Here is a 24,000-nt window from a genome sequence, read left to right as displayed (position 1 = left end):
ACTTTACCACAGCCTTCATCACCCATGATGTACCAAAGTTTGTTCATGGCATTAAAAAAATCTGCCCCTTTGGGGATCTACAGGGGGGTTTCCCCCCAAAATAGGTATTTGCTTTTTTCTCAGAACCTACACACACAATTTTGATGAAACTTCACCGCAACCTTCATCATCAGTGATGTACCAATGTTTGTTCAAGGCATTGGAAAAATTGGGGTCTGAGGAGGTTCACTGGGTGGGAGGAGGAGGAAGGTGGGGTTGCCCCCCAAAATAAGTATTTTGTTGTTTGTTTGTTTAAAGTCTTATGATTATGTTAGTGTGATTCTACATGCTGCCCTGTCTTCTAGCAACCATTGAAATTGGTTTAATATACCTTTAGTCAGTGCAGTGTACTGTTTATTCTACCAGGTGAGCACCAGGGGTATTGCCCCTATGTTTTTAGCTCTTCAATGAAAGTCAAACATAAACACATAAATAGACATCGTGTTGCCATCAAAAGGGCCTCTCACCGTGTATGGCAAATTGTTTTATTTTCGTAATGACACCGACGTCATCACTTCAACTGTCCATGAATCACATTTTTCCACATTATTTCCTCCATTCATTGTGATGGTCTTTGATTGAGAAATTCTCATAACGATAATTATCTTCTCTTGCTGTTGTATCCACGTTCAGTTTGTCGCAGTTCAGTGATGAAAACATGATGGATGCTTACAACCTGGCTGTGTGCTTTGGGCCAACGTTGATGCCAGTGCCCGAGGGCGAGGACCAGGTGGCGTGCCAAGCACCAGTGAACGAGCTTATGAAGAGCATTATCCAGCTCCATGAAGCCGTGTTTCCTGGCCCACATGAAGTCCTGGGCCCCATCTATGAGAAGTGCATGATGGGAGAAGACTTCTGGTGCGACACGTTTTATACAATATTTTTATTTGATTACGACAGGTCGCCAGGTCAGAATGCTAGGAATATTTTTAGTTGGTCTTCTTGCCAGGCCGTCTTCATTTCAGAGCGCATCTCCAATATAGAATAACTTATTTCGCAAAACACATGTTCACCTGAAATGTATCCTAAATATTTGCTTCAATTACTTTTCTTTTACCTTGTAGTGATGTTATCACCGAGTCGGTGATTCCCGAAGAAGCCGACCAGGACATGGAACCTCGTTCGAGTGATGATGGTAATGAACTCCAACTGGGGAAGCAGGTTTACAAGATCTCTACATGATTCATGATTTATATTTGCCTCGATCAAAATTTTCCAATGTTTGTTTGTTTCTACTGAGGCTACCTTTAGTTGAGACTTAAACCACATGGTGAAGATATTTTTTGACTCAATATTGGTCAATCATTTTAAATATACATTTTGCTGATATCAAAACGATATCAATTGTGCTGGTGAGAATTGGTTTTATATGGTAAGTTAAAAAAAAGAATTTCATCCTTTCCAGTGTGCCTTTAATGCTCTGTACATTAGGATTACACTCGATCGTGCATTCCAAAAAAACCTAAATTCCGTTTTGTGTTATCCATGCCATGGAAAAATACAATTTTCTTCAAGTATCTTCACCTAAAATCCTCCATGGCAATGCTGGGCGGTGTATTTTGCCATCAGGGTGACACAAAAATGCGGGGAATTTTAAAATGGACTTTTTAAAACTAGAAAGGGAGTGGGGGAGAGTGGTGGGGAAGGGTGGGGTGGGGGGGGGGGGTAGTGAGGGGAAGAAAGAGATGGTCATGTGGACACCATGCGGACCATGGTTTGTTAATACTCTTCTTCTTTAACGGCGATCATTATTCCCACGTTAATTTGGGGTTGGCTGAGGGAAGCTTGGCCCAAGTCTTTCACGAGCGGGCTGGCCAGGCCTGACGTTCAACTTAGGTAAATGCAGGAATTTGTAATTTGTTCAGGGTGCCACTGTTAGCTCACCTACTCTTTGTGACGGACACCATGGGATCTGTAAAGTCCACCAATTGATGCTGGCATATGAGATACCATTTTAACATCCATCCAAGGAATGGCACACCCATTGATGAACCACCCTGCCTGATAACGGGATGATAGCTGGGTTGGGATTCAAACCCAGGCTAGACAGCTTAGAGGAGAGTGTGCGCAGCTCTAGGCTATCCTGCCAGCCCCCATGTTAATATTATTATCATTATTACCATGTTAATATTATTATCATATCGTTGAACCGAATTGACCGATTAATTTGTGGGTATAATAATTTTGACGAAAAATACTCTTAAAACTTGGATGGCCTAGATGCTGGAGTCAGGATTGGAGGAAGATGTACAGGTATTAACAATCTATGGTATGCTGATGATACCACTCTGTTGGCAGAAAGTAAAGAGGACTTGATGAAACTGCTGCAGACAATGGATAAGGAAAGTGAAAAGGCCTGTCTTTATTTAAACCTAAAAAACGACTAAAATCTTGCCAATTGAGAAGATGGACGTGTTCAGATAGGGTGTGTTTGATTACCATTCAACTTGTAGAGCACTCGCCAAATGGCTCGCTTGATTTTAAGCGCTCAAGCAAGCACTCCAACGAAACGGTTGATTAGGAACGGCTGGCTTGGCAAGCGATAGTAAGCTCATTGGTAATGAAGCACACCTCCGATGGAGGGGGTAAAGGCTTGCAGCCAAGCTGTCTCTGCCAGAGCTTCAGAAAGCAGTGCAGGATAGGGATGTTTGGAGACATTTGATCATGAATATCACCAGAATTCGGCCCCGACTTGACGGAACTGGATAACTGGTTGTAATCTTTTTTTACTTCCGATAGGTGTGTGGACCAGGTGATGGTCCGATAGGTGATGATGAATTGTGAAAGATGATGGGAATAGAGCCTGTGATTGATGCTGTGAAGAGGAACACGTTGAGATGGTTTGGTCATGTGTTGAGGAAGGATGAAAGTGACTGGTTGAGAAGAGTGATGGAAATGAATGTAGAAGGAAGTAGAGGACGGGGAAGACCGGGAAAGACTTGGCTAAAGATGGTGGAAGAAGAAATGCGGGCAAGGGGGTTAACAAGGGCAGATGCAGAAAATAGGGCAAAATGTAGAAGATTGTCATGGGGACTGCAAGGCTAACCCCTGCTCTAGCAGGGAAAATGGCCTTAAAATGCATGTTGTTGTTGTTGTTTTGTGTGGACCAGCCACTGTTGGCCGATACACCGCCCATGCGTAACTATGTCGAATTCTTTCCAAATTTCCCTCTGGCGAGTGTCTAAATGCTAACAAACCTTAGGAGTATGGTTATGCATCAAATAATGGTCACAATTTGGCCTCAAGGGTGTCGGTGGCAATATCGTACGTCTCTCTTGAAACCATTGCTGGGAGAATTCGCATATGCGGCCCAAAGTTACAAGTTATAAACAATCCATATACTAGTCAGGTTCACTATGTTCTTTCGTTCAAAATCATGGTAGATTAGCAAACCTATACATTTTTGGAAACGTTATTACATGGAAAATCTGAAAATCAATGTTTACATTTGCCAATTCCGACCAATTCGATTCGACCAATTCGACCAATCGCTTCGATCGACCATTCGACCAATTCGATTTGCCAATCAACTTGCACCGACCTTTGCTTGTGTGGAACGGACTGTGAAAACGATGCGGACTATATTGTCGGATACGACACACAGGACAGTGATGACGAACTCTAAATGGCATATTCTGTAATCGTGTATGTTTGATGCCATTGACTGCCTGTGTATATTTTGTCATTGACTGCCTGTGTAGATGTGAAGTTATACTGACTGCATGTGTATATATGATTTTGCTGACTGCCTGTGTATGTTTGGTGATATGAATTATTGTGACACATTTTGATGTTATTAACTGCCTGTACAAAATGATAACATGTATTTGATTATGCAACTTATCGCGAATATAAAGACAGTATTTTGCAATTCAAAACCTTTGATTCGTGTCTTACCATTCCCCATAGCACTAATTTGATACTTTCATTGGATTCCTTGTCCCTGAAAATATAGGTTTAGTATATTTTAAAAAGTTGTTAGGGTAATTAGAGGCAGAAATAGAACAAAATATGTATTTTACAGTGGCCATTTTGAAAATCCAAAATGGCCGCCATACAGGTATCTCTCCAAATGTAAACATCGATTTTTAGTTTCCTTATGTTATAACCTTTCCAAAAATGTATAGGTTTGCTAATCTACCATGATTTTGAACGAAATATAATTTATTGACATTGTGAACCTGACTATACTGTCCACATATAATATGGTGGCGAGAAAAAAATCAGCCAGGCAATGGGATTCATCATTCATGCATAAACACTCATGTAAGCAGCTTTGTAAGCTAAAGATCAATGCCGCTTATCTAGGGCTAGCAAGTCGAGACAGCTCTGATCTGTTCATTTGAGGGGGAGTGTGTGTGTGGATGTGTGTGTGTTGGGGGGGGGGGGATGTGTGTGTGTGTGGGGGGGGGGGGGGATGTGTGTGTGTGGGGGGGGGGGGAAGTGTGTGGGGGGGGGGATGTGTGTGTGTGGGGGGGGGGAGGGATGTGTGTGTGTGTGTGTGTGGGGGGGGGGAGGTTTGGTGTGTGAGTGTGTGTGTGTGTGTGTGTGTGTGTGTTAGGGATGGGTGTGTGTGTGTGTGTGTTAGGGGTGGGGGGATGTGTGTGTGTGTGTGTGTGTGTGTGTGTGTGTGTGTGTGTGTGTGTGTGTGTGTGTGTGTGTGTGTGTGTGTGTGTGTGTGTGTGTGTGTTAGGGGTGGGGGGATGTGTGCGTGTGTTTGTGTGGGGGTCTGTCTGTGTGTGTGGGTGGGTGTAGGGGGGATGTGTGTGTGTGTGTGTGTGTGTGTGTGTGTGTGTCGGGGTAGGGGTGTGTGTGTGTGTGTGTGTGTGTGTGTGTGTGTGTGTGTGTATCTGTGTATCGGTGTTGTATCCAAGGGGGTTGTGTCAAAGCATGTCCAATGAAAGTGGGGTTGTATCAAAAGTGGGGTTGTATCAAAAGTGGGGTTGGGTCAAAAGTGGGGTTGTATCAAAAGTGGGGTTGTGTCAAAAGTGGGGTTGTGTCAAAAGTGGGTGCGAGTAAACCGGTCATCACTGCCAGCAGTTTTAAAGTGGCAGTTCTTGAGTACTCTTAGAACTACTATAGTACTCTTAAGCATGTCGAGTTTCCTCCAATATTCTTCTCGTTTAGTAGCGTCTGTTTAAAAATGTAATTGTACATTGCACATAATTGACTGAATCGTTTGTGGTTATAATAATTTTTACGTATGGTCGGTGTGCTAATTTCATCAGTATTGTCATGTCTGTTAAATCGCACATTCTGCCCCCGCACCCTCTTTTTCATTCGTCTGCAACTGCACAACTCAATCTTACATATGTGTAATATACGTGAATGCTTTTTCAAAGTCCGACACTTGTTATGAAATTGTCACAGAGTCTGAGCCCATTGAGGCCATCGCCAAGTTTGACTACATCGGCCGCACAGCACGTGAGCTGAGCTTCAAGAAGGGCGCATCTCTCCTCCTGCACTCCCGCGCCTCAGCGGACTGGTGGGAGGGTCGTCACAACGGAGTGGACGGACTGATCCCACATCAGTACATCGTGGTGCAGGACACGTATGTGAGACTTGAGGGATATCTGTTGGGCTTGCAGGAAATTTTGTTTGTTATGTTAACACCCCTGTTTGTTTTGACGAAAATTTCCAATTTTCATTGAGGAAACATTTCATTCATTGAGACATTCATTGAGGAAACATTAATTGAGGAAACAACATTTCATTGAAAATTTTCAATTTTCGTCACATCAGTATTGTCAAATATTGTTTGTTTGTCGGTGAGTGTGACAACTCGTGAATGCTTTCAATTCACTTTGTCAAACTTTGCCAGGGGATGCTGAAGGCCAAAAGTGAGGCTGTCAATGTTTTTTGACTGTATAGATCAAAGGTCAAGGTTCTCTCATTTGACCCGGAGATATCTCAGCTATCCCTTGAGCTGGGAAGCTGAAATTTGTGCACAATAGTGATCAAATGCTTTTGGCAAAAACAATATTTTTTGATTAATCAATCAATCAATTAACTACTTAACTGTTATCGATTTATTAAGCACATATTTATTTCCTTTCTCATCTGGGTAATACCTCAGGCACGATTTGAGCGAGAAAGCTAATATTTGGAGACGACAGTGACCAAGTGATTTGGCTGTAAAGGGTATTTTTGATTTATTGATTTATCAATTAATCGATTAAATATTTAATTTTTGATAAATTACTTAAATTTCAAAAAGTTACAGATTTGGATGAAACAGTGGTGGTCTAGCTATGCTGTTAGCCAATTGATTAATAAATTAATTATTTTATGATTATTATTTATTTATTTTAATTGCACAATAAATCGATCAATTTATTATTGATTCTCTTGATTTTTGTAATACCTGTCTGGCCTGACGATTTCCTGTCTGTTTGTCTGTCAGCAGGATTTCTCAAAAAGTTAAGGACGGATTCGGACGAGACTTGTTGGGCAGGTTGGGTGTGTGACAAGGACAAATTGATTCGATTTTGGTGAAGATCCAGATCCGAGAATCTTTAAAGTGATTCTTCACCATTGAGTGATAGGGCCAAAAACGATATGTAGCACGATATCTCAAACAGTTATGGATGGATTCAGAAGAAACTTGGTGGATGAAGAAACTTAGGTGACATGAACAAGCTCATTAGATGTTGGTTAGGGTACAGATTCAGATCCGCCTATCAGTGGGATACAAAACGTAAACTGTTCAGCCTGGCGGAATCGCACACCTTTGGGGAATCACAACAACAACAACAACAACAACATGCATTTTAAGGCCATTTTCCCTGCTAGAGCGGGGGTTAGCCTTGCGGTCCCCATGACAATCTTCTCCATGACAACAATAAAAATACAAAGAATATTATTATTAATTTAGAAGATAATAATGGGAATGGTTCTCATTGGGTTTGTATTTATTACAGTCAGGGAAAAAATTATTTTGATAGTTATGGTCTTCCACCACCTCTTGAAATAATAAAATTCTTACAGAATGGTGTTTATCAAACATTTCAAGTCCAAGACATTAATTCTAAATGTTGTGGTCAATTATGTTTGTATGTATTATTTCAACTCAATAATAATGAACATTTTTATGATGTCATTTTTAATCTAATATAAATGACTTATGTTGGAAAAGATGATTCTATCTTTGGAGTATCCCGAGGGTTGGATATTGATTTTTCAATTTATTATACAAAGGCACAGTCTGAACGACAAAAATATAATATAACAAAAAATATGAATATGAAAAATACTCATAAATTAATCAATTATCCAAGCCCCACAGATGCCAATGACTTGGTCAGATTAAATAATTTATCACAATATATATTTATAAATAAAATGGCTATATATTCAAAAGATGTAGAAATGTTAAATACATCCAAAGGTCACACACAATTCACAGTTACATTCACACATAAATAATAAAGCAAATTAAAAGAACTTATAAAAGTTTGGTCAGGACATGTATGCCAAAATATTTGTTGACAGTGCTTAAACGCAACAGGTATGTCCTGTGTCGGGGAGCTGGTGATGGCTGGAAAACCTGAACATCATTAGGAAGGAATACTTGGCAAATAGTTTTGTAGCTACTGTTACGGATCCCGGATTTAGAGGAGTTACTATTTATGTCATTGCTTATTAATGTTTATTCTATTAAAGGTTGTTGTGGTTAAAGGGTTAGAGAGGCTCCGGATAACAGGAGACCGGAAACGGGATAGTGAACCGGAAGAAGAAAAAGACACGAGGTCCGGGAGAAGCGGCGATCTTCCTCTTCCTCGCCCAGCTCCGACGCGAGCGGTGTCGATATTGAGCAGCGTGGGGAACGCTGCGTTTGAAAGCCCGTCTGGCGAGAGAAGTTACCTGCGTGGGGTAATTACCGGTTACGCGTCAAGTTGCCGTGGGTTCGTGCACGGAACCAAGCGCCCGGCACAGTTCGCCTCAACGTCTACAAGGACGCGTACGGGTCGCACCTTGGGCCTCGCGCGCTTTGCGAGCCGCGCCTTGCTTTGCCCGCTTTGCTTTGCAAGGAGGTGTGCGCTGCAGCAGCTGTTCCCGGTACGCGACGTGCACGTTTGGAGCACGTCAGCCAGGGGTTCGTTCAACCGCCCGTGTGCGGAGAAGTCGACCTTCACCTTGGTCTGGAGGGGCCCAGAGACATTGTGAGGGACAGTGACCATTGAGGGGTCGTGAGTGGGGAAAGGGGGGAAATATATGAGATGGCCAGTAATATTGGTGATTGATTGTTGATGGTTGTGGATTGATTAGGGAATATATTATTGAGTAATCCGGATCCTTGGTGTGGGGTTTCTTATTGACTTGAATTATTGTGTCTTTCATATTGATTGCGCTACGAAAGCGTATAAATCAGAGATCTTTCTGGCGGGGTCCTCCCACGGTCCGGGGGGTCACCAAGACCAGGTAGTTACCGGGAGGACCACGTAACACTACAGACGCTCAAACGTTGTAATAGTTAATGACAAGAATTATGCGATTAATCAACGTTCCTTGTTCGGTGGGTCATTCGTGATTTACTTGATCAAATTGAGGAACCATATCCACAATATTAAAGCTGATTTGCGAAAGGTCTCCATTTTGCAGTAGACCAACCTTGCGCCTTCTTGTTGGTCTCACAATGTTGGCCGAATATTTGACAGACTACAGGTAATAGCCATAAGCTATTGATGGAGTATCTTCTTTTGAACCTTGCAGTTTGTGTCGAGTTGTTAAGCTTTAAGCGTGTCCTTGACAACTTTAGATATAGCATGGTCAATGGTTTGTGCCCCAAATGCCCCAAATATGTTTATGGCCAATTCTCATTCATACAAAATGATACATTCTGCATTCCAATACTAGAATGGATGAATGCTGTGCTGCCTTCTAGCCTTCTAGGGGTCCAGCACAGCCATGTTTGCGCTGGCATGTTCTTCTAGCCGAGAAGCTAGACCAAAGTGTGTCAAACATCAGAAACGTCCCATAAAACTTACTGCTTCACTTTCTGTTATGGAATCAAAAGGAAGAACCTGGGAGGCTGTCATAAACTTACAGCCATGCAGAGATGGATTCACTGTGAGCATAAAATACTTGCCAGCTATCGCACAAACAGTTTTAAGAAGAGAGCAAGGTTTTTTTTTTGATATTTTAAAAGATCTTTTTAGATTTAATTAATTTTTTGAGATTTTTTTTTCGATTTTTATTCTTTTTTATTTTATGTATTGTCGCATCCCTGGGTTTAACACCCCAGATGATGAATGACCGAAACGAGCTTTAACTCCGAGGCGTATTTCGAACTTGGGATTATTTCTGGCACACGCGGGAAGGTTCGAAGTCTTACCTGAGACGGACGGCCAACACTGGGTTAATCCGAACCCACAAACAAATGAACCAGGACAAGAAAAGTAAAATTCAACAAATAATGGTTTTATTAAAATTAATTGTAACACAAATAAAATTAATGTGAGGTAAAAACTACTTCCTAATTTGAGACGTCTCCCCTCAGACTCATATACAAACAAGGGAATGATAAAAGAAAATAAAATGATTTGGTAATCGGCCGGCACTCATCTCTGCATCCCCAAATGGCTGTTAAGGCTTGCTGGTTGTTCGTTGCCTCCAAACCATCGCGTGGGAAGCGCACAAAACAACGTGGAGTCACGCTTCCTCGACATCCCAAAGTGAGGTCCTTCTCGCAATGCCGACTGCCCCGAATCTCTCTTGTTCAGTCTCTTTCCACAAGCGCACACAAGCCAAAGATGCACCACCGCCTGCGACCAAGCCAGAACAAAGAGGAAATGTGACCGCCTCCAACAACTGCCAGCACAAAGAGAAGCGTGCGACCGCCTTCAACGAATGTCAGGACAAAAGAGAGAGACCAAAATGGTGAGACCGAGCCTTCTTGCCTTCAGCTCTCGAATGTTCCACGCTGACGTCGCAGTGTCCAATCATCGAGCGCTACTCAATCATCCCATCGCGCCTCCACCAATCACGAAGGCCGGGGTGTGGCCTCCCTGTTACGAGTCATCAGGGGGCGGAGTCTAATCTCTGTTCGGGAATGTTTGGATGACGTCGTTCTCTTGCCGATCGGCAACTGCTGTTTCTGTCAGCCCTGCCGGCGCTGTGAGCGAATGAGTCCATTTGTTATAGTTGTTTGACTAAGCCCTCAATTTACTGGCTGGCCAAATGTAATTAAACCTAAGGAAAGACCACAGGAGGCAAATTACACACTGGGGAATTAATCTTTAAGCCCGACAATTAATTAGCACAAAGCCACGCCCCTTATGGTGACATGCAAACGCTCTTACCCGAACAGGCCTACTTACGTACATCGAGATGACTTCGCGGCATACGGAGCATGCTAATCTATACTTTTCTAAACTTTCTTATGAGGTATTTCATGCCTACTCTCACAAACATAACAACATATATATATATGTATATGTATGTATATATATATATATATATATATATATATATATATATATATATATATATATATATATTAGATTTTTTAAAGATAAGATTTCTTTCTCCTCGATCGACTCGGTCTTTAGGTATGCATCTTATCTTTCTCACTCGTTTTGAACACGAGAAGTGAAAATACGATGAAGCAAAAATTCAACAAGCACCGAAGTCATGAGGCAAAGTGTGTTGTGAAGGAAGATCTTTGTCTCTATAGGTTTTTGGGGATACGCTCTACTTGTCTTTGTAGATATTGCTGTACATCTTTCTCTCTTAGTGCAGCATCACTCTGTTTGGAGTTGAAAACGCTCTTTTGTAAAGAGTGTACTGGACAGTTAAATGGGCGATATTTACCTTCTTTCCCATGCCTATTAGCATACCTCTGTTGTTATGGTCTGTCTTTCTGTCCCCATGTACTGTCTTTCCCTTTCCCTCGCGGTCCCCATGTACTGTCTTTGTCTTTCCCTCGCGGTCCCCATGTGCTGTTTTTGTCTTTCCCTCGCGGTCCCCATGTACTGTCTTTGTCTTTCCCTCGTGGTCCCCATGTACTGTTTTTGTCTTTCCCTCGCGGTCCCCATGTACTGTCTTTCCCTCGCGGTCCCCATGTACTGTCTTTGTCTTTCCCTCGCGGTCCCCATGTGCTGTTTTTGTCTTTCCCTCGCGGTCCCCATGTACTGTCTTTGTCTTTCCCTCGCGGTCCCTATGTGCTGCCTTTGTCTTTCCCTCGCGGTCCCCATGTACTGTCTTTGTCTTTCCCTCGCGGTCCCTATGTGCTGCCTTTGTCTTTCCCTCGCGGTCCCTATGTGCTGCCTTTGTCTTTCCCTCGCGGTCCCCATGTACTGTCTTTGTCTTTCCCTCGCGGTCCCTATGTGCTGTCTTTGTCTTTCCCTCGTGGTCCCCATGTACTGTCTTTGTCTTTCCCTCGCGGTCCCCATGTGCTGTTTTTGTCTTTCCCTCGCGGTCCCCATGTACTGTCTTTCCCTCGCGGTCCCCATGTACTGTCTTTGTCTTTCCCTCGTGGTCCCCATGTACTGTCTTTGTCTTTCCCTCGCGGTCCCTATGTGCTGTCTTTGTCTTTCCCTCGCGGTCCCTATGTGCTGTCTTTGTCTTTCCCTCGCGGTCCCCATGTGCTGTCTTTGTCTTTCCCTCGCGGTCCCTATGTGCTGTCTTTGTCTTTCCCTCGCGGTCCCTATGTGCTGTCTTTGTCTTTCCCTCGCAGTCCCCATGTACTGTCTTTGTCTTTCCCTCGCGGTCCCTATGTGCTGTCTTTGTCTTTCCCTCGCGGTCCCCATGTACTGTCTTTGTCTTTCCCTCGCGGTCCCTATGTGCTGTCTTTGTCTTTCCCTCGCGGTCCCCATGTACTGTCTTTCCCTCGCGGTCCCTATGTGCTGTCTTTGTCTTTCCCTCGTGGTCCCCATGTGCTGTTTTTGTCTTTCCCTCGCGGTCCCCATGTACTGTCTTTCCCTCGCGGTCCCCATGTGCTGTTTTTGTCTTTCCCTCGCGGTCCCCATGTACTGTCTTTCCCTCGCGGTCCCTATATGCTGTCTTTGTCTTTCCCTCGTGGTCCCCATGTGCTGTTTTTGTCTTTCCCTCGCGGTCCCCATGTACTGTCTTTCCCTCGCGGTCCCCATGTACTGTCTTTGTCTTTCCCTCGCGGTCCCCATGTGCTGTTTTTGTCTTTCCCTCGCGGTCCCCATGTACTGTCTTTGTCTTTCCCTCGCGGTCCCTATGTGCTGTCTTTGTCTTTCCCTCGCGGTCCCCATGTGCTGTCTTTGTCTTTCCCTCGCGGTCCCCATGTGCTGTTTTTGTCTTTCCCTCGCGGTCCCCATGTACTGTCTTTGTCTTTCCCTCGCGGTCCCTATGTGCTGTCTTTGTCTTTCCCTCGCGGTCCCCATGTGCTGTCTTTGTCTTTCCCTCGTGGTCCCCATGTACTGTCTTTGTCTTTCCCTCGCGGTCCCCATGTGCTGTTTTTGTCTTTCCCTCGCGGTCCCCATGTACTGTCTTTCCCTCGCGGTCACCATGTACTGTCTTTCCCTCGCGGTCCCCATGTACTGTCTTTGTCTTTCCCTCGCGGTCCCCATGTGCTGTTTTTGTCTTTCCCTCGCGGTCCCCATGTACTGTCTTTGTCTTTCCCTCGCAGTCCCCATGTACTGTCTTTGTCTTTCCCTCGCGGTCCCCATGTGCTGTTTTTGTCTTTCCCTCGCGGTCCCCATGTACTGTCTTTCCCTCGTGGTCCCCATGTGCTGTTTTTGTCTTTCCCTCGCGGTCCCCATGTACTGTCTTTGTCTTTCCCTCGCGGTCCCCATGTACTGTCTTTCCCTCGCGGTCCCTATGTACTGTCTTTCCCTCGCGGTCCCTATGTACTGTCTTTCCCTCGCGGTCCCCATGTACTGTCTTTCCCTCGCGGTCCCCATGTACTGTCTTTGTCTTTCCCTCGCGGTTGTCAGCTCTTTCACGAGCCTCGATTCAGTATAGGAAAAAAAAATAAAAAAATAAAAAAAATGGTAGATCATGTATACCATGAGCTGAGTTGTGGGGACTTGTGGTGTATATTGTGCCAGTGATTAGTGTGTTGATTGTTGGAGATGATGGAATTCTTTTTCTTGTTTATTTTTTCAGATGTGAATGTGTTTTGGTGTATGTATTGCAAATGCTTGTTTATGGGATTGTTAATATGGAACAAGTTTGGAGAGCTGGTTACTAATTTGTTTTGTGGGTATAAATTGGTAATTGGTCTACTTTCCTGCATGTGTAAATATTGCCAGCAGGCATGAATGAGTATAAAAAAAAAAATTAAGTGAGGAATGGAGAAGCAGGGTAGAATAAGATTATGAAGAAAGAAAACACAAAGACAGTCAACCCAATTAAAGCCAAAGGCTGGCTGCTCACATGATGGAGATGGGTAATTAACATTACTTGGAACTTTTGTTCGTACTTTTGTATTATTATTTTGTTCAAATTTTCTGACTATTATAAGTTTCCTTGTTTACATCCTCAAGTATTTGTGCCTTTTGGTTATCACTCATTCTTTTCATAATAGCTGAGATTGAGATTCACCTTGCAGGGATGACACGTTTTCTGACAGCCTGAGTCAGAAGGGTGAAAGTGAGGCAAGCAGTGGTCCACTACAGGAGGATAAGGCCTCTAAGCATGATATACATTCACCCATTGAGCACTTTCAAGAAGCTCCCTATGACAGGTGTGCAGTTACGCATTATAATCGAGGCCACATGGTCCCCCAATGGCTGTAGATCAACCCTCATTTGTTCATTGGTTGACATAGACTGATATTGCTCTTTGTGTCTGTTCGGCTGTCCTTTTCTCAGGTTCCGGTGGCGTACCGACAGCAGTCTGAGCATGCACGAGATGCCACGACGTGGCAGTGATGGCCGTAGCCCTGCACATTGTCCTGGTGGATATTCCGAGGGCATACCACGCACTCTATCAGTGCCACCGCCTGGGTTGCAATCTGTGGCACGTGTTGGCAGTCGTCGGTCAGCTGGCATACCGCCTCCGCTAGACAGCCCAGAACGTCGGCGCTTGGGCAGCACGGGAAGCTGTGTGGGGATTGTGGGCCTGCAGCCATTCCGTGGTGTTACTGGTACACCTGAGAGCCCAACAAGCCGCAGTTCCACATCATCAAGCCGTCACAGCAGTACGGATGAACCGAGACCCTTCCTTGATATGGTAATATGTGGTACAAATCATGTCCTGTTTGTTACTCATCAACTTATCAACCATTACAAAGTTGTCATCATCATTGTTTGTCACCAACACTTTTAGTCATGATTTTTTTTGGTCATACGATTTGATGCACAATTGTGAAATAAATAAATGGGTTTGTGCTATTGGCAAAAATCTCCATATTCACTTCCTGAAAACGACAACAAATGTGAGGCTTCGTCCCCAGTTTGTGATTGAGAAAGAAAAAGCAATTATTGATTAACAGCTGCCTATGTATATGTAAACGGAAATCAGCTTTTTGCGTTAAGCTCTTGCACACACCGCCATAACAGAATATTGATGAACTTGGGCTGATCGATGATGATGAGGATCCGCTCTCCACTGTGGGAGTCACAAAGGCAAAGATGTTTGACCAACTCGATAAACCTTTCATCATTGGGATTGTTTGTTTTGAAGACCTTGTGGCTTTCTTTTCACACGATTATCCACATTTTCATTCAGGCAAACCCAGAAATCATACATGAAAGCTCCGTCCTGTTGATTGCTCTGCCTAGTCACCAGGGCCCGGTTGCTAGAAGCCATGATAAGCCTATCCAGTGGAGAAATCACCATCCGGCGCATTAAATTTATTCTCGAAACTGGGCCCAGGTCTTGGATAAGGTATACAAGTAATGTAATCGACCATTTTTATGCCTCCGCCCCCGAAGGTGGCCGGGGGCATTATGTTTTCGGGTTGTCCGTCCGCATGGGCTATACCTCGTTTTCTCAGCAACCACATGTCCGATCGAGAGGAAACTTTCAGGGTAGGAGTGACACCCATGCAGAATGTTTCTATGATAATTGTGACATAATAGGTCATGTGGTATGGCAGCCATCTTGGATTAAACGCAAATAATTCAAAAAATATTTCTCGGAAACCGCTGAATGGAAAAATTTTCAACTTGGCACATTGTCAAGTACTCCCAATGTGGAACAAAAGTATCTAATGATGACATCAGTGAAGTGGTATACCAGCCATAAATGTTTTAAATGAATGCCTTATCCTAAAAATCTGAAATTGCATGCACATGATCTCTGAACCATTTATATTGAAATATTAAATTTATGACATCATAGGTCATATGGTTTGGCAGCCATATTGGATTGAAGGAAAATATGAAATAATTATATCTCTGAAACCGTTTACCCTATCGATGCAAAATTTTACAAATATCATCTAACCCCATTGTTGCATATAGTTTGGAAATGACATCGTAGGTCACGTGGTTTCGCAGCCATCTTGGATAGAAAAACGAACCTAATCCGATCAACACGAAACTTCACAGACTTGATCACCTACCCATAAATATGCAGAGTGTACATTTTTTATGTCATATGTCACGTGGTTTGGCAACCATATTAGCTTGAAAGCCGATATTTAAAAAAATCCCTTCTCTGAAAACGCTTCACCGATCGATGTGAGACCTGTCCTGTGGTAAAAAAAAAATGATGCTTCAAAACAGCTGAAGGGATTTAAACCAAATTTGTTTATTCTTTGGACAGTGAACGAGGGTATTCACCCATTGTCATGAACAGGGACTACGCGGAGGCATATTGGCGACGCAGTCGCATTGCTCTAGTCTTGATTGCTTCATAAAACGAGGCACTTTTTCAACTTATTTGATAATGTGCTTATGCTTTATTTATTTTATTATATTTTGCACATACCTTTGGGATAATATTTTATTGCTATCTTCTGTGTTTCCATGCCTGTATGCATTGAAAGTATGTATAGTTTTATTAGGATACTTCACTTGTATCACTACAAGGAAATTGTTTTCTTTTTATATTCCATGTTCCTGTGTGCAGGACATTGAGGACAAGATGAGGCTGGAACTAAGCGGCCTGAGGGAGATTCAGCGTCAGAGTTCAGCACGTCACACGCCTGACCTTGTGCTGGATACACTTGACACATTAAAGCAGCAACCTGGCCCTCCGGTTTTATCCACCTTTGTTGTGCCTCCCAGTAGTCCTGGGCCTCGGGCATGTGCGCCGAGCATTGCATCATCTATGCACTCTGCCACCACCACGGTCACGGGTCCGGGCCTGGCAGTCAACACATCCGTGCGGCGCAGTGCGAGCTCTGCCAGTGAAATAATGACTACGTTTCGCCCGGTTCTCGAGGCTAAGCTCAGCTCACAGCTGAAGACACAAGGATCCTATAAAGCAAGACCACCGGCTCCGCCAAACGCACCTGCACCGAGCCAGGCCCGTCTGGGGGGAGGAGGAACACCCCCTGGATCCTGCACTATGTGATTGGCCTGCTTGGCCTGCGTGTTGAGTGGAATGGTTTCTAATGTGCAATTTGACGTGTTGGAACCATTTGTCAAAACGAATACGTTAATTTGGTGTTAAAATTTTGATCTTGTTTAAGATCATCTTTTCATCATTCAACAGATATGGTGAAATCTTAGCTTGCTCTGTAAAGGTACATGGTACATATACAGAACGTAACGTGCTCATTACATTGTATGGTTAGCCTGTCGAGGGGGAGAGAGAGAGAGTGAGAAACTAGAAAAGAGTTGTGGGGAAGGGAGTGGGCGAGTGATGGTCGACGTAAAAAGAAACAGATGACTTAGAAAGAAGAAAAGGTGTGGTCGAGAAAGGGGACAAATAAATCGCTCCACCTCTGCATAGCAGTACCATCATCTAACACCTGAAAGTGTGTGAAAGGGGTAGAGAGAAGAAGCTAGAAAAATAAACTTTGAGGTAAGAGGATGATGGCAGTCAAGGTGAGGAGAGATGATGTGGATTTGCGATAGATCGCATCATTAGCAGTCACCGACAGCACCGGTTTGGATTCCGTGATGGAACGGAGATCAAAGTTGGTAGGCACAAGGGTAAAGAGTATGGAGAACATAGTTTGCATGACTTTGTAAACCAGGCTTTGCTTCCACAGGGTTCTATGGTATCTTACCTGCAATTAACAGAAAAAAGGACCAATTGCTAATTATAGAGCACGCCTATTCTTGCTTTTAATTTAAAGGCCTAACCAAGAAAGGGATAGTAAAACTGTTTGTGGTTACTTAGAGGTGAATGACTGTTGTTTATTCAAGTAAATACTTAATGCAGTACCTACATGCAAATGGCTTCTGATATGTAGCATCTCCATGTGATCAAATGTGACTCCTTGAAACTTTCATCCCCCTTCTCACTTAGACACAGCACAAGCTTAAGAAAAGCGACTGACAAATATTCCACGTCTACAGTCTACTTATGCAGCCGTCACGGATCCCCAGGTAGTCTGTGTCGATCCACATGCAATGCCGGTTATAATGGCACCTATATTGCCTGTCTCTTCGATGACGTACTTGTACTTGTTTTTCTTTTTTCCTAATAGTTTTTGCATGTCTGGAACATGTGCGAGACTCGGTACCTTGAATTTGTCATGAGCGAAGCACTAGTGACGAGTCTCGTGCGTAACGCATTGGTTTGCTCACGTTTGGCGTTGACTTGATCGATCAAAAGTTTACATGGTAAATTTTTAATGCGTTTGTTTCTGACAAAGGTGGGAGTGATGAGGGTAGATGGATAAAAGGTGTTTTTATTTTTTATTTTTACCTGAGTGATCAATTTGTTACAGGTAATGTATAACCATTCGTTTTAACTGCGAACATGTTTTTATTTTGATAAGATTTTGTAAATGTTTCTCATAACCGTGTGTGTGTGTGTCTGTGTGCATGCGTGCATGCACATGCATGTGCGTGTGCGTGTGTAAACATTTCGTTGTAAAAATCCACCACTCTTGTTTCACCCAGAGCATCACGTCAAGCATTTCCAAACCCATCAACAATGGTGGACGTGGATGGGGAGTGTGGGTGGTGGGGCATCGGAGGGGGGGGGGGAGGGGGGATGGAAAAGGGGTGGGGAAGAGTTGGTGGGGGGCAGGAGGGGAGTTGTGGGGAGAGGACGAGTTGACTGTTCCGATTTCTCGCTAAGGTTTACGGCAGTGGTGTGGATGAGTAAAATCTATCGATTCCTTTAATGATTACTGAACCCATGATAATAATGTTCAGCCTCCTTAGTTTGTATGGTAAGGTCACGTGATTGTGTGTGAAATGGTGTAAATATGGCAAAGTGCAAAATAAATAAGGCTGAAGAATATGGCCATTGAATGCTTAAGGTTTTCCAGCAATGGTTGCTGTTTGCTGAAATACATCCAGATGCCAGAGTCCCATCTTTGAATCGTGTGTGTGTGTGTGTGTGTGTGTGTGTGTGTGTGTGTGTGTGTGTGTGTGTGTGTGTGTGTGTGTGTGTGTGTGTGTGTGTGTGTGTGTGTGTGTGTGTGTGTGTGTGTGTGTGTACGTACGCACGTGCGTGCGCGTGCTCTATCCACTTCTAAACTGCTGGTCAGAATGAGTTGAAAACTTTGGATTGTATACGCTATACGGCAAGGTTTTTGGCACTATAAAAACAATTGTACTTCAAGGTGGATGGAGGACCCTCATTCTCTCAACGTAAATGTGTATGGCCAAGCTCCACTCTCCATGAGACGGGGTAATACAAGTCATACTAAAATACACCAATATTAGGAGCATTGACCCATGAGTATGAATTGGTTCCTTATTAATTACATAAATAAACTGAAACAACTTTTAAAAGTGATACAAATAAATAAAGTAAATGAAAAATAAGTAATAGTAATTAAAAATCGAAAGTGTTATAAAGGAGAAGGTGCAAAGCACAAATGGAAAACTTCTACTGACTTGACATTGCCACCTGCACTTGTCAGCATCGGTAAGCACTCATCATTCTGGTAAGCCTGTTGTTGGCTTAAGGGTTAAGGTGGCCGGCTTACGATCTCAGGGTCTTGAGTGTTGTTGAAATAACACCAAGTGGGTTTACTCAACCCGTCATCCTTTCCAGGTCAGCAAAATGTACACCAGCTTACTGGTAACAGGGGCACTGCATCATCGCCACAGCCGCGCTTCCAGAAAACGATGCAACTAGCAGCCACAGGCTGCAGACAGAACAACTACGGTATCATTGTATGGAATAAATGAGTGGAGGTGAGCAGTGTTTCTGAATAAAGGCAGTTTCACTCGGAGGGCATCGCTGGTCGACTGCATCCTGCAGACACCTGAGGAGGGGAGAGGGTGGTGGGCATAGGGCAAAGCATGGAGAGGGCAGAGGGTGCTTGACCAGAAATGAGGTGGAAGAAGACTGGCACAAGCGGAAAAAGAAGACCGGATCTACATGCCTGTTGTTTGTGTCCTTAAAAACAGCAAGTTTCCTGTTTGGTATGATTTTTAATTTTGTTTGACTGCCAGGCAGACAGTAAAAAAAATCTCTGCAAATGTGATCGGGACAAATTCAGAGCCAAAGTACGGTTAAACGGCAGACTCGTCTTCCGATGCGTGTTTCGATTTGTGTTTCAAATATAACATTAAATTAAAACAAGTTGTTCCTCGAACATAAACTAACGGTCGTGACCTGATTGGACGGACATGAACCATTTGTATAACGTCGCTTTTCGCTTCGCGTGCATGGGGTAATCGGGTGGTGTAAAAGACGCTGCATCAACAGCGGCAAACTTCTGCATTTATTTTTCTACGGCCTTTAAAATCTTTAATTTATTTCAATTGATTTATAAACTTTGTAGAACAAATAAACACTGCAGAACACAAATCTCCTAGAACTCAAAAATGAGGTATTGCGATGTTTAAGGTAATGAAGGGTATGGATATGATAGGTGCAGTGGAGTTTTTGGTGTTTTTTGACCAGGAGCCATAGCTTGAAGGTAAAGAAGATGAAAGTTAGGACAGTTTTAAGGGAGGGATATTTCAGTTAGAGAGTGGTTAATGCATTGAATGGTCACCCTGGCAAGGTCGTGGCAGCGGAGGGGTTGATAGGTTTTAATGTGAATTAGATAGTTAGTTACCTGGATGCATTGGAGATATAGGGTAATGGGGATATTGGTAAGGCTTGTAGGATAGGTGATGGATACTGGGGTTGCTAGCACACAGGTGTGATGGGCCTAATTGCCACCCTCTTCGCCAAAGCTCCTTGTGTGTATTGTGATTGATGGTTCAGTAATAGGAATACCACATTACAGTAATAAATCCCAGTCCCTCTTCACTCATCATCGGGTTATTTAACCTGGAATACGTTTCTTCGTGCTGACCGGTAGCCAACATCTTCCCATTTGTTGTGCCGTTCACAAAAGTTTAATTCAATTTTTTTTTTGTGCCTTTTCGCATCACAGACAGGTTGGTGACCTGATTTGTATTCTATCAGGATGATCCTTTTGGTCTTGCACCTTCTGCCTTCTCTTGACTGTGCTTCTCCCAGGTTTCTGCAGGACAAACATGGTTTGCCAGTGACCCTCTTCTTGTTAAACTCCCAAAATCCAGGCTCACTGCTCACCTCCACTCATTTGCTCCTCTTTTATCTCATCTGTGGAACCAGCTTCCCTAGTCTGCTAAGTCCCATGAACTTCCCTTCAGGACTTCAAGACAGCTGTTCATCACTACCTTAGGTCACCCCCGCTCCATCCATGCCCATGATCTCTTCTACCCCCAAGTTACCCCATTCCTTTCCAGGTTATTGTGATTTTCCCCTCTCCCTCATCTTTTTGTTTGTTAGTTGCTGGTTGGTTTGTTCCTTTTCTGTTTCATCCCCCCTTCCCCTTGCACTTCTTGCTGTGGTTCAGCTTGATTGCCCCACGTGTCTTCCTACCTACCTAACCTTGATTTCACTCACACCAAACTCTTCTGTTGGTGTTTCTCCCTTTCCATGTTGTTCCATTCCATTTTCTTCAATGAGCCTTGACCAAATATATTGTTACGGTTCTCCGCCGCCCTTCTCACCCTTACCAAGGGGGGATTAAGCCCCTTGTTCTTTCTGGGCTTGGCGGAACCGAGAGACTTGAAACGCCTCTTCCGGGCAAACGCAAGGTAGGGTTTCGGGACCAAGTCTCACTCGTACCTAACTCCCTGCGCCGCCACGGAAGCAGGGAAGCAAGCCTCGCACGAGCCACGTGTAATTTGGGGTACACCGAGCGGATTGAGTACCACGTGGTCCGTGCAGTCACCGTTAATTATTGGACCCCGATTCGAGCGGTTCTACTCGTACCACGCTAAGCCAATGAGGAAATCACGAGAACGATCGAATGGAAAGGAAGAACACAAGTTTAATTATTATTCCCACACGTATGTACAAGGATCGGTACGCAGAGACACAGAGCAGCACTTAACCAGTCTTATTCCTAACCCCAAGACTCGGGCCCGTCACACTCACACAGGGAATTGCAGGTAGGTTGATGTTCAGGCCAACCGAGCCGACGTGGTCGTCCAGGATCGGCCCCGTCCGGCTCTCCACGGTCCCAGCACGTCCCGCGAAGAAGGCAAGCAGGCGGTGGAAGGATCCTCGTAGCGAGTCTCCCGAACAAAAGGCAGCCGATGAGGTAGGAAGGAAAATGCGCGGCTGACGGTTACACAGCGCGTTATCACTCGCGTAACTCAATGCACTGTACGCGGCTCGGCTTCAAGCCCAAACCGAGCGTTGCTTTATATTAGCGCGTATCCTGGTTCATGCGCGTCCTTCTTCACTCAATGCCAACTCAGTCCTTGTACCTCTCTCTTCAATCCAGCTGCTCGCAAGTCCTCCCAAGTCCTACTGCTCACGCACTCTTTCAACTCTCGAGTCCTTTGACGCTCTGCACTTGCGAGTCCGTTGACTCTCTCCACTTGCGAGTCCTTTGACGCTCTCCACTTGCGAGTCCTTTGACGCTCTCCACTTGCGAGTCCCCCTGGGGGCTTTGCGCAACCGCTTATATAGATACGCCCTGAACCTTCTCGAACCCTCTCGAACCTTCCAACCACGCCCTGTGACGCAGTGCTGCCGCCACACCCTGTGAGCTCTGATTGGCGGCTTGCGCTGACCGTCAGCTCCTCTGCTGCCCTCATTCGGTCCCGCCCCGACCCTCCTAGGCCTGCTTCGTGTTAATTCGCGCCAAAATGAACCAAAGGCAGCGCAAAGGGGCATGAGGTTAGGGAGGCGAGATAGTCAATGGAAGTAGAAGAAGGACCTATTCTCCTTACTCCACTCAATGCAAAACTAACACAGGAAAAGGACGAAGCTCACAAATACTATGAAATAACTAAACTATCGCGAGGCTACATGTTGTTCGTGTGACTAACTATGAGGGGGAAATTTAACCTTTATTATACAGACTGTTACCAAAACTCAAAACCGCAACAATATTTTTCAAAAACATCCGGCACCTTTGCGATAACAATGCAACCAACCATTGCTTTTTTTTTTTTGCATTTGGTTATACAGTGTGTGTGTGTGTGTGTGTGTGTGTGTGTGTGTGTGTGTGTGTGTGTGTGTGTGTGTGTGTGTGTGTGTGTGTGTGTGTGTGTGTGTGTGTGTGTGTGTGTGTGTGTGTGTGTGTGTGTGTGTGTGTGTGTGTGTGTGTGTATGTATGTGTATATATATATATATATATATATATATATATGTATGTATATATATATATATATATATATATATATATATATATATATATATATATATATATATATATATAGTTATATACAGACTTGGCATTTAATATGGAATTTTTTTTTTTTCTTGACTTGGGTTTACTTTCTGAACTCAGTGTATCAATCTGGTGAGTTTCTTTTACCCTTCGGTGATGTCTTTGTTGAAAGAACCATGTCACTGATTGTCTTTCGCAGCAAGAAGTCAATAACAGGATTATATCACAGGTGGCGTGACAAAATGTAATGACAGGTACATTTGACGATTGGCTTCACAATCGGGTATATAAGGGTTGTTGCGTTCCGTATTAGTGGAAAACAACTGCTGCACGTCTACAAAAGTTATTGCCGCTTCCTCTGGAGATGGTCCGTCAACTTGACAATGCTGTTTGTCATGGAGTGGTGGCTTTCCGAAATTCTGGCATGAAACCGTGCTATTGCTCGGCAGTATGGCATCACTCAAGGTCTGGTGTCAAAGATCCTGAAACGAAATGCTCAGAGGGGTGTCCCTACTCCAATATCGAGGCCAGGACGTCCACGCAGAACCACAAGGAAAGATGATCGCCAGCTGCACCGGTTAGTCTGCAATGGCCGTACCAAGTCATCTAATCGGCTTAGGGCTGAATGGCAGCAACTGACAAATGTGCCTGTATCCAGAAGGCTAGTCAACCAACGACTGGTTCAAGCAGGCTATCGTGCCAGGCATCCCCTGAGAAAGCCACGCCTGACCAGACAACACAGCCAGTGCCGATTGCAGTGGGCCAGAGAGCACCGTCAATGGCAGCCAGGACACTGGAATCACGTGACCTTCAGTGACGAGTCTAGATTTCTGGTCTATCGTCAAGATGGCCACGTCCAAGTGTGCAGACAACTGCATGAAGCCCACAACGAAGATTGTATCGTGCCAAGAGTCCAAGCTGGAGGTGGTGGGGTGACCGTTTGGGCTGCTTTTCATGCGGGGGGCAAAACTGACCTGGTTGTTCTGAATGGAAACCTGAACCAGTTCAAGTACAGGGTCATTCTGGAAGAAACATTGCTTTTCAGCAGCCTTTCGAGGAAACTTTGTCTTCCAAGATGACAATGCACGGCCTCATCGTGCTCGCATGATCCAACACTTTCTTGCTGACCGTGGTGTAGAGCATATGGAGTGGCTTGCCATGCCCCCGGATATTAATCCGATAGAGAACTTGTGGGCAGAATTAACGCGTCAAATCGACAACTTGGACCAGCAGCCTACCTCTGTGCGTGAATTGCAGCAGACTATTGTCACTGCATGGCAAGCGATTCCTGTCCA

The 24,000-nt window shown here is 44.3% G+C and overlaps 1 protein-coding gene across 4 annotated transcripts in view; it reads left to right on the top strand.

Annotated features, from left to right (window-relative positions):
• Positions 1-18,342, top strand: part of LOC137437815 (SLIT-ROBO Rho GTPase-activating protein 1) — a 174,966-nt gene extending 156,624 nt beyond the window's left edge. For 3 of the 4 annotated variants that reach the window (XM_068132461.2, XM_068132462.2, XM_068132464.2), the window contains 6 exons: positions 673-897; positions 1,104-1,174; positions 5,410-5,590; positions 13,562-13,696; positions 13,824-14,184; positions 16,030-18,342. In XM_068132461.2, coding sequence (XP_067988562.2) covers positions 673-897; positions 1,104-1,174; positions 5,410-5,590; positions 13,562-13,696; positions 13,824-14,184; positions 16,030-16,476 — 1,420 coding nt within the window. In that variant the 3' untranslated portion in view covers positions 16,477-18,342. The remainder of the gene's footprint in view (positions 1-672; positions 898-1,103; positions 1,175-5,409; positions 5,591-13,561; positions 13,697-13,823; positions 14,185-16,029) is intronic. The other variant, XM_068132463.2, reaches the window with a different exon arrangement.
• The last annotated feature ends 5,658 nt before the right edge of the window (positions 18,343-24,000 follow it).

The sequence above is a fragment of the Myxine glutinosa genome, chromosome 12 (assembly GCF_964187855.1).
Source record: "Myxine glutinosa chromosome 12, kmMyxGlut1.1, whole genome shotgun sequence".
Taxonomy (NCBI): Eukaryota; Metazoa; Chordata; class Myxini; order Myxiniformes; family Myxinidae; genus Myxine; species Myxine glutinosa.
This window is presented reverse-complemented; position numbering and strand designations above follow the sequence as displayed.